Below are 10,970 nucleotides of genomic sequence, written 5' to 3'. Positions count from 1 at the left end.
CCAGCACTACCATGCAGTTCTCTATTCCCTTCTATATCATTCTATGTATCATCGTTAGATGGGGGCGCTTATATGTCTTACATTACAATAATCGGGAAAAAAGGCGTTAACTCGCTGCGACCCCTTGGGGGTGAGAACAATGACACAATAGGACCTGCAACGATAGACTCTAGCTCTAAACCAGTGCTCCGCAACCGGTGTGCCGCGGCACCCAGGTGTGCCGCAAGACGATGCTGGGTGTGCTGCCCCAAAACTTTTTGTTTTAAATTTGTTTTTGTGTGTTATAACATTATAGCAAATGATACAGTTCACAACACTACACTAAAGCTACACTACTCACTACACGTTCGTGTTTTATTACATTATACTATACTTTACAATGGCTTTACGCAGGGGTTTTAAAACACGCGGCCTGGTGTGGACCCAAGAGGGTTTTTGTGCCGCCCGCGAACTAACTTCGAAATTTTAGGTGTTTACCCCAGGTGGAATACCCTGTCAGACCACTGATTCTAAGAAACAATCATTCTTTATTAGTAATGGCTAGAAATAAATGCGACGTTTCAATCGTATGATGGAAATACCTCCTCCTGTAGAAAATCAGAAACTACAATTTGTTGCATTTTTTGAATCAGTTTCTTGTTTATTGCATTACAAATGTTTTGTGTACATACAAAAATTCCAATAGTACGGCCCTTTACCAAGGTAAAAAATGTTTTTGGCCCTCAAAAAAGTTTAAGACCCTTGGCTTAATGCTCTTTTAGGTTTTGAAAAATTCAAATCGCACTTTTTGGTTCGGGTGTGCCGCCGAACATTTAAAGCTAGTATGGTGCGACGTGCGTGAAAAAAAGTTGCGGAGCACTGCTCTGGAGTCTAGAGCCCAGACATACAGAAATGTTCCGTGATGCATTGTAACTGGATCGCAGGATATTGTCATGGGGCGGTCTAGAATATTTGAGACGAACGATAACTTGTTTTACCACTTTGACATTTGTTTGATAAAATTTGATTGGTAATGGTAATTATTTTCGATAATTGTTCAAATAATCTAGCGTGCTTCGTAAATGTTTGCTGACTGGCAATGGTTTTATTTGTTGTCTTGCCTAATTACATAGCGACATTCTGCATTTCCTGTTCTCTCTTTCTAAATTGTCCAAGCAGCAAAGGTATTGAACATTTTTTGTTTGTTGTTCTGATGTCTTGTTCATACCACTTGGCCCTCAGAAACAGGACAACAAAACGAAAAGCAGCTCAAGGCAAAGACAAAGGGAAAAGGCCGAATAACGAACATGTGCACGAAATAAGCAAGAGCTTCAAACTGAATAGGGGACCGTGAGCGCCACCTAGCTGCCCGCTTGCTGACGGGCACCCAAACCATTTTTCACCAATTGTTGATTCAGTGAGTGTGAAGCGTTCATTCAGACGCCAGCATTTGGTTCCTTTGAGGAAATATACGGCGCCGCCTTTGTCCGTCGGGTCTGTAAAGGCTCCGTCAATGTTGTCAGGCATGTCTTTGGAAATGTTTCTTATGTTCCGGGGATAGTTGCGCTCTATTTTGCGTGTTTCCTGTTAGAGAACAATAAAATAGTAAACTAATACACCGTAACAACTTAGTAGGCACGCCAAACTGATTATAATACGTTGCCTTAGATGCGATTTTAAGCCAAAATGTTGGTGTGTCACCGACAAAACGATTTTTTTGTATTTTTTTCAATGGTGATTTGAAATGGGGTGTTACAAAACTTACGCGTACCTCATTATAACCCCAGTACTGATTTCCTTTTACAAAATACGTCTGTTCATTTGCTTTCCAAACAAAGGCCGCATCAATACCACCCTCCATCGGAAGTCCAAAATCACTGATCGGTCTCGGATGGGACACGTTTAAGCGTCGACCGTGGTACTCCCAATAGTTTGTACCTGAAATATTCTTAATTTTACTGCAGTCCTGATTTTCTTGGCCTTTTTCCTGACATACGATCAATTGCTGCTCTTATGCCAGTTGTAGATTATTATCAAAAAGGAAAAAAAACACAAAGGTGTCTACAAACTGAAGCAAACAAATGGTGTCTACAAACTGAAGCAATAAAATTATGTATTTGCCTGAGAATATGAATATCTTGTGCTTTCGCTCGTAGACGGCATCGACAGAAACATTAGGAAACCCACTCCAGAAAACCGGCATTTTAATGTTGTCGAATATTTGTCCGTCTTTAGTAATACGCCAGAAGTAGTTGCCCTGAAATAAGAAACTGAAAAATTTGCTTTGTCTACATTCATAGGTTTTACAAAAATTCAAGGTGGCGGACGTAAATTATGACGTCAGTTTTATGACGTCACTGAACGTGTGCAATTAAACGAGCTGCAACTCAAAGCCGAATATACTTTTAATAAAATGCAAAGTTCGTTAAATCCTTAAAAAAATTAAGGTCCGAAGCCATGGAGGTAAAAATCTTTTCTAAAGCCAGAAGGTTAAATGTACCAAAGTCAGAATACATCATAAATTCGTTGAGTTAGGCGCGAATCAACTCCGTTTTATTGAATTAACCTTAAGCCCAGCAAACCCAAACACAACTAGAAAAAACAGTACAATAGATTGAGAAAAAGACCCCACCTTAAAAAAATAAACTCCTCCCCTGATGTTTGCCACTGCGTCGAACGTGTAGTTGCAGTTCTTGTTTGACGTGACGTCGGGTGTGCTGCTTTGCTGTTTCATGTCCCTTACCAACACTTCACCACTAGTGGCGGTATGGGGTGAGTCGGGATAAATCGGTTGAAGGTCAATAAGATAATCGTGCATATAGTTGTCCCCACCCGCACCTGCAAGGAAACGGATTAAATGAATTTGCAGTTAAACACACAAAAAAGTTGGAAATGAGAATAAATAACACAGAAATATATTAAAAGTTGGAAATTTTGGTATCATATGAAAAATGAAAATGTTAACCTGTGTGTAGAAACTGCAATGAAGACCCTACAATAAATCAAAAAAACCACCCATATTTTGTAGTATTCTCTAGCAAAAAAACAGGCAGCAAGTCGTTCCAAACACATTTAGGAGAGAAATTAAATCAATCATGGATTTTGACAAATTCGATTAATGCCGCCATGCTAAGCGTGAACGCCACTCTGTACGAGACAGCTCAAGGCCTGAATATTTCATGAGGAGAAAGACATAAGACACGAATCGGCGTCCTGGGCCAATAACGAACGACCGAGCAAGTTTTAGGTCTTCAGGGCCTGGCGTTGATCGAGGGTCCCAAGTTGTCACGTGACAGGTTAACGCTATCAGTCCTCTGGGGAAGTGATCACAAAATTTAATTTCGTAGCAAGTTGCATCCTGTAATTGACAAGGGGCGCGACCCAGGACGTGTTTTTTTCTCACTAAGAGCGCCATCGACCGGTGCGGTTTCCCGGGCTTTCCGGGGCCAGGACCGGTTTGATGACAAAAAAACAAAACTTTCCGGTCGATAAGGGTTTTATCATGTGGAGAAATTGTTTTCGACGCTCTTGGAAATTTTTTGTGAGTTTTTGTGGGAATGATTTTGTGTGGTAGTGGCACCACGAAGCTGTATTTTTTAGGAGTTCCGTCATAGGACAAACATCGCATTATTGCAATGACGTCATCGATGTAGCGCATATGTAAATATTCAACAGTACTTGCCGGAATATGAACTTTTTTGCTGTTGGGCAATGGTATAGGTAATCTAAAATTTGACTAATAAAACAAACAACTTGACATGAGTTATGGTTTTATATGGATTCTCCCTGCCTGGTCACACTAAAGACTAATCGGTTAATGATACAATCAGCGAATTGTATTTATATGTAATCTTCGTGTAACTAACATAGTACGTCAAACCGATTTTTTCATAAATTACAAAAGTGTCGGATTTGTGACTAAACTTCTTGTTCCTATGAACTTTATGCCTGGAGTCTGCAATCGTGACTCCTCAAAATTTGTCTTTTTTGTCAGTCGGTTCTATCACAAAAGCCATATTTTTCAGCCGGTTCTTTTTCTGCCGGTTCACAAAAAGTTCATTGACAGTAACCAGTAATGCTAACCGGTTCGCTGATCTCATAAAATTTCGTGAGACGGTTCTATAGAACCACTGCGCGTAAATCTGTTTAAACCTGTTTCACAACAAAAGCAGTACAGTCCCTATTAAATACAGAAACATATACCGAAACTGCTATACACAAAATATAACTCAAAGTTGAGAATTATTACAAAACACAAACTTACCATAAAGGTTGTAAATAGCTTTTGTATCGTCCACACCGAGTCTTGTGTTCTCGTGATAGTTCTGATAAAATGGAAGCATAACGGATCCTGAGGAGTTGCTGTGAGCAAGTCCGAGTGCATGACCAATCTCATGAACTGCTACCATAAACAGATTGGTGCCATCTGCAAAGTACATTTCATGGGTTAGTTAGAGCAGTGGTCGGCAACCGCCGGTCCGCGAGGAGTTCGTTACCGGGCCGTATAATTTTTCAGGTTAATTGCTATAAAACATTTTGCCCATTTTGCCCCAGGGATGATAAACTAATTTAAGCGATTTTATTGCTTAATATTTGTAGTTTTTTGAAGACCGGTCCGAGATAAAATTTCACTTTCAAAAACGGTCCGCAGTGCAAAAAAGGTTGCCGACCCCTGAGTTAGAGAAATATATTTGTTGATGAAATTACATTTTTAACTCTAGGAATACTTTTTAATCTAAGTTTGGCCTAAGTTTTGTTTTTTGTATTTTATTTGCTTTGATTTTTTGATTATCTGTCCTAAAAAACTTTGTGCATACACTTGGAAAAACAATATCGTAGATCAGTGGTGGGATTCAGCCGGTTCGCACCGGTTCTATAGAACCGTCTTACGAAATTTTATGAAACCAGCGAACCGGTTTGCATGACAAAAAATTTGAATCCCATAATGGAAATTGAATCGCACCACTGGTTTTATGAGATAAGCGAACCGACAGACAAAAAAAATTAATCCCACCACTGTCTAGAATGTATATTGAAAATCTCCGAAGAAGACAAATTAACACAGTTTACTAAAGAGTCCTATATATGTTTTTTAGTAGCCTCATCAACTGCAATCAGTTTGATCAACAATTAGGCAAACAATACTTTCGTATGTTAAAAGTTACGGCTTATTGTCATAACGATGTAAACATGTATCATTTAACACTTTACGTACAAAACTCGTTCACCTGCATTCTCGTTAATATTCATAAGTTCAAATAGGGAAATTACACATAGATCATAAACTTAGTAGAACCGTCGTACAAACTGTGAAGTCGATCTTACTTGGCAATGCAAGTTTCTAGAAATCTTAATATATTTTGCTATTTTGCGTGATTAACCAGTGATGACAACGCTTCGAGTTTTATCGACAAAAATTGGTTTGGATTCATAACAAAGGGATAAATTTTTAGCACACTTCATAAACATTCCCTGTAGAATTGCATTCGGGCCATTTCTCTCATTAGTTTTGAACCTGAAACCGAAAAGTTAGTTCCATTCATGCCCAGAAGGTAATTTGCGATGCGAATCACTTGCGTTGGCGGTCTTTGACATGTATGTACGGTTCTTTGCAACAAATCACGTGTTCATTTGTAATGCAAGGTATAAAGTACAACTAAAAAGTTTGAGTTCGCTCCCGAATTGATTTTTTTGTTTAAATTTAAATCAAAACCGGTGAATTCCTGGGATTTTCTTATCATTTTTCCTTACCGTCTGATCGTCTGTAAGCCCATTCTTCATCCTCGTCAAAGTGTACGTCGCCACTTCGCCCACCCTGGCCTGGGTAGAATGCGTGAGCTAGAGTGTGACCTGGTCCATCAAACGGGTACCCGTCGTCATGGATACCGCGCTCGAATGAGATCATGATATCTGCGTCTCCATCCCAATTCTACAATTTTTTGAAAATATTATTCTTAAACCTGAATTATTGATCGTCAAGAGCGAAAAAGACAGCGCCAGAAGTGTTTTGTAACTACTTGGAATTGCAGTGTATTGAAATTACACGCTTGGGCGACCTAAGTAAAGTGTAAGATACGAGGATTGGATCAGCGTTGCCCAATTTAATGTCATACTGAGAAACAAGAACATAATGTATCGCTTGCTTTCCAGTCTATGAAAATTCTTTCGTTTTCGGTCTTTCGTGTGAAATATGGTTTAAAGGCTAAACTGATACGAATAGATTCTGTTTCGCAGTTTAAAAGTGTTTTCGGCAAGCTGAAATGCCTGAGACGATTGGCCTTTAAAAATATCCTCGAGAAATGGTGGTGGTTTCAATTCAACTAAGGGCTAAAGGGTGAAAAATTATGATTTGTATTAGCAAAGCTCCTTACTCAATCAATCAAGAGCAAAGCTAGCAAAGATCTTTACAAATCAACCAATTTACCTGTGAAAAAGTGAGGGGAGTTTCATCACTCCAAACTTTCAAGGCTTGGGAAATGACATTTTGTTGTTGAATCCGAGAAAGTTTCTGACTGTAACTTCTAAAACTGGAAAAAAATTTGAAGCTTACAAACAAAGTGTAGAAATTCCAACTACAAACGAAATGCTGAAGAAATGTTATTTTAAAATACACTTTTAAAGCACGCACTGCTTGGTGCACATAAATTTGTTAAATTATTTAAGGAAACAAAATTCATCTTGACCGAAAATTTTCAGATACTTTATGGCGTGACGATTGCGAACAAGTTATGAACTTTAAGACTGTATAATTACCCGTAAGTGATGTGGGAAGTTGGCCACCTACTGACAAGCGCAAAGCGTTTTCTTCTTTTTAATGAAGTGAGATTTTTTGATTTGTTGTGGTTTCCATCTCCGGGTGATCGAAAACCTGTTTCAACGAGACGAGAGTTATGCGTGAATGTTGATGAAAACTATACCAGTACAAATTATGCTTCTATTTTAATAAGAATTGGCCTTTTCCTTGATTCTATTTGAATAATAAACTGGCACTTGTTAAAGCGAAATTAATGTTAACAACAACACATATCCCAAAGAAAACACATAGGCTACTGATTCAAGTGCACTGAAAAGTTGGATTTCTGTGTGAAATATTTTCAACTTAAATCGTCTGTATGGAACACACGTACTGATTTAATGCAATTTCAGAAACCTTCAGTCCTAAATAACTGAACAGGACAATGGTAGTACAACAAAACGTTGTTTTAAGATCAAATTTCGAAAGCGTTTTGAGTCTGAAATTTTAAGGTAAAATAAAGCAAGGACTTTAATTACCAATGGCTCCAATATGTCCTAAGGAAAAGCATGAACTGACAGTACATAACATGAACACAAATCACCAGAGACTCAGGACAAGGGACAGGACGTAAAGTAAAAACAAAGGGTGATCCTAAAACGTTGCTTATCCTGTTAATATTCTACTGCCATAAAACATAACGTCAACAGGTTTTTACTGCTTCTGTTCACGCTTTACTTGTACGATTCTTTAGCGCTGTCTGTTGTTTTCAGAAAACCCAAGTTGCCTATTGATCAGGTTTTTAGTCTGTTAAGTAAAAGCATTTTGGTTTTTCTAAAGCTAAAAAACAATCAAACTCCATCACAGATCCGACATTAAAACGTCTAAAAGATTTCGCTAAAACGCAATTTCAGACTTAAAGTCTTCCTGTAATCGGCTTCGCGTCAGACGCTTAACCTCGGAATCCGATTTGCAACATCAAGTTTCAACCTGAAGTTACGGTAAAGGTAAATTGCCTGGTCATTGCCAAGTTGCCAGGTGGTCTGACACAAAAACAACACCCATAAGTGAACGAATAACAAAAGTGAAATACAAAGACTTGAGACACTGCTTGTTAATTTTTAGACATTGATTGTTTAATGGGTTCATTTGGTAACCAATTGAATGTTTTGACTACAACACAAATAAAAACCTTGTTGTTTATTCATTTTCCATTTTATCCAACAGCAAAAACTTTTGGCGCTATTACAGGCATTGTGCCTTGTTTCCATTGTTACGAAATAGGTGAAAGGGCACAGCTGTCTTTCAGTGAGTTGTGAGAGTAATAACTTGGTTGTGCTTGAGATTCGTTCATTTGCATGTTGAAAGTTAGAATATTTCGATTATTTTGAAGCTGTAACGCATTTTATTTCTTCTTAACTTGGTTGGTAACAAAAGTTATAAGCTATTATTTTTTTCCTATGAAGTGCATATGAAGATATAACCGGTCCAATTCTGCTAGTCAAGGGACTGACAGGTAGATTTGGTAAATAAACTTAAACATTGATGATATATTTGGTTACAGGTTTATGCAATTGTTTCTGACAGAACTTGCCGAAAACAAAATACTGCGTTTGTACAGTCAAGCTAACACGCCGTTTGTGGAGGAAAAACAGCGAAACTCCTACAACATGTTCAGTACACAATAATCGCACAACTTGAAATACACTAAACTGGGCGTACGAATTGGTTCATGGATGAAGTTTTGGCTATGTTACTTGTTAATCCGATCATAAATAATCCATGCAGTCCTCACCAAAGGCTGGTTCCACATCTGGAAGTCCACATCTTGGCTTCTGCATTACTTTTAGAGTTCTGCGATCAAATCTCCGGGTTATTGGCAAACCGTAGGAGCTTTGAAACTTGGCGAGGGCATTGGCAACCGAAGTCTTGTCCAATGGACGGGGTTTTGCTTGCAAGTATCCAAACTCGACTAGAAAACTCTGTCAAAGTTATACAGAAAGCTTACATCGACATTAGGTTTTCAATGTTACGGGCCTGTTTAAAACAATACAATTACAGACATTAATGAGAAAACTCAGCCAGGGTATAAGTTCACTTGACTTAAAGGCCTTGAACTTGATAAATTATTCACGTGATGATTATATACAGTATAAAACAGCCGCGACCACGCGAACAAATTACTAAAGTAATAATAAAACCGTTTTAGATGTTAACAAGTTCATAAAACTCTAGGCGTTGGGTGATTTTTTAGTCGCAGTAAATCTGGTCAAACAGACGCAGTGTTTCCTGCTTTTGGGAAAGAAATTTTCTGGCTATTCAATGGGGACTGTAGCCTACCATGTAAATTTCAAAGTTGTTTTAAAACGTCTTAAGTTCGTAAGTAGGCTACTATGTATACCAGCCAAGGAGGTTTAGCTTCAAACGAGTTCTTCGGCAAATAAAATTATTTTTTTCAATTCTATTGATTATGGTTTTGCTTTCAGGCCAATTTTTTTAATGGGCAATTAAAAATTAACGGCCGTGGATTAATATTTAATCGTTTCCGTTGGAAGTTTCCGACCAAATCGCGTCGTTTTGCTTTCTCGTTTACAAAAAAAGTTATTACTTTCGAATTGTTTATGTGTTCAGTCGGCTACACCTGTCAAATTTAATTTGTGTAAACCAACACCAAATAACAATACGACAAAACTGTTTAAATTATAATTTTGGCAAAGTTAAAAATTCGGGCTAAATTTGTGAAAATCAACACCAAATAACGACATAAAAAACGTTTATAAATGTTCGAAATTTTGAAGAATTTTGGAAAAAGTAGACTGTAACGTTGCCAGTATAAACCCCAATTTGATGTGACGTCAAGCATCAACTGACGTCAAGATTGAGTCAGCTATGCTAGCGCTTGAGTTTACTTCTGGAAACTGCGTATTGACATAGCGGTAACTTGGTGAAAATTTTTTGGTAAATTTGGTGCTGCTGAAACAAACCGTTCATTTTGTGGAGCGGTTGCTTGATCAATTATCATAAACGTGCGTTTGGCTGAGGAATTAAAAGGCAATTTGCTTTTGAAATTGGAACAACTCGGTTGATTCCAATTGTGCGCTCTTACGTTTCTTGTTAGAAACACCAAAGCGGAAAGCTCAATACTTGACAAATATTGCAGCAAAGATGGCGGAAATATTCCCTAGAGGAAAGACGCGATATTCCACAAACCTGCCAATAATCTATACAAATCAAATCAAAAACCAACAACAGCCACTGAGCGTAAATTTGCGTCAAACGGCGGCGTCAAAGTTTTTACTCTGGTGCTTGCGTGCATAACGCAAAACACAGTGCTTCACCAGGCACCCGTTTTTAAAGCAAGGATTTTGCTTTTGCAGTGGCAAATACTTAAATCAATTTATTTTCATTTTTATTATTCAATTTTCTTTTCAAGCTAAGTGAAGCAAATCTTTTTTGTTAAATTGTGACGTCAATTTATAGCTTATTGATAGCGGCTTTAGACATATTGGCTAAGGCAAAAAAATTTACGAAAACACAAGCCGAATTGTTAATAAAAAGTACAATTTTGACCTGATAGCTTTCTAGATGACTTACCAAAGCATTTTCACTGTCAATCAACGAAAGCGAGTCCTTGGAAATCTTGCGATGGGATGTCAAACGCGAAACAGGAATGGAAGACGTTTTTGATACGAATGTGGTTATGAAAAGTAGAAAAACTGGCATTGCAGTGTACATAGTTGAACTTTTTGGATTGAAACCCATTTCGATGGTTTGCGTTTCAATTAGGACAGTCATGCACTTTTGTACAATGCGACTTGTTGATGCTGATGGCAATCCATAACTTTGAAGAGTTGTATTCACTAGGTACAGCAGGATCCAATTTGTTTCATGGCACAATTAGCTCAAAGTTTTCAACAACAGTAACAACGTGATTAGTGGCGATCGTCCGGTAAGTGGCGAATCCTGTAACGACACGTGACACTTTTGTTAAACCTTGTGTGTTTTGTAAAAGTCCACACACCATTACTACACGAGGATTGCCTTACCTTAAGGTGAAGAATCGTCTAATTCTAAGCAATGTCTGTCCAAATACACCAAAACAAACTCGACAAATGCCGCAATTGAAATCTATTTTTCTCGCAATTTCGCAAAGGGGATAACCTGAATTCGGAAAATAAATCAATTTGCATTTAAACCTGATTACCAATACCAAGTTATTGACCATAATCCTGTCGTAACACTTCCTGACTTGTCCTAC

At 38.0% G+C, this 10,970-nt stretch overlaps 1 protein-coding gene across 1 annotated transcript; it reads right to left on the bottom strand.

Annotated features, from left to right (window-relative positions):
• Nucleotides 1–709: 709 nt before the first annotated feature.
• On the bottom strand, nt 710–10,868 carry LOC145215094 (stromelysin-2-like). The gene is made up of 11 exons (XM_080083747.1): nt 10,759–10,868; nt 10,307–10,675; nt 8,508–8,694; nt 6,733–6,847; nt 6,404–6,506; nt 5,731–5,908; nt 4,244–4,405; nt 2,612–2,817; nt 2,101–2,236; nt 1,751–1,917; nt 710–1,563 (listed from the first exon to the last, which is right to left on the bottom strand). Exons 2-11 carry the CDS (start codon nt 10,505–10,507, stop codon nt 1,249–1,251), a joined length of 1,770 nt encoding a protein of 589 aa, XP_079939873.1. The 5' UTR covers nt 10,508–10,675; nt 10,759–10,868; the 3' UTR covers nt 710–1,248.
• Nucleotides 10,869–10,970: the final 102 nt, after the last annotated feature.

Source organism: Phallusia mammillata, chromosome 2 (genome assembly GCF_965637545.1).
Source record: "Phallusia mammillata chromosome 2, kaPhaMamm4.hap1.1, whole genome shotgun sequence".
NCBI lineage: Eukaryota > Metazoa > Chordata > Ascidiacea > Phlebobranchia > Ascidiidae > Phallusia > Phallusia mammillata.
The sequence above is the reverse complement of the archived record's forward strand: the minus strand, read 5'-3'. Positions and strand labels throughout refer to the sequence as shown.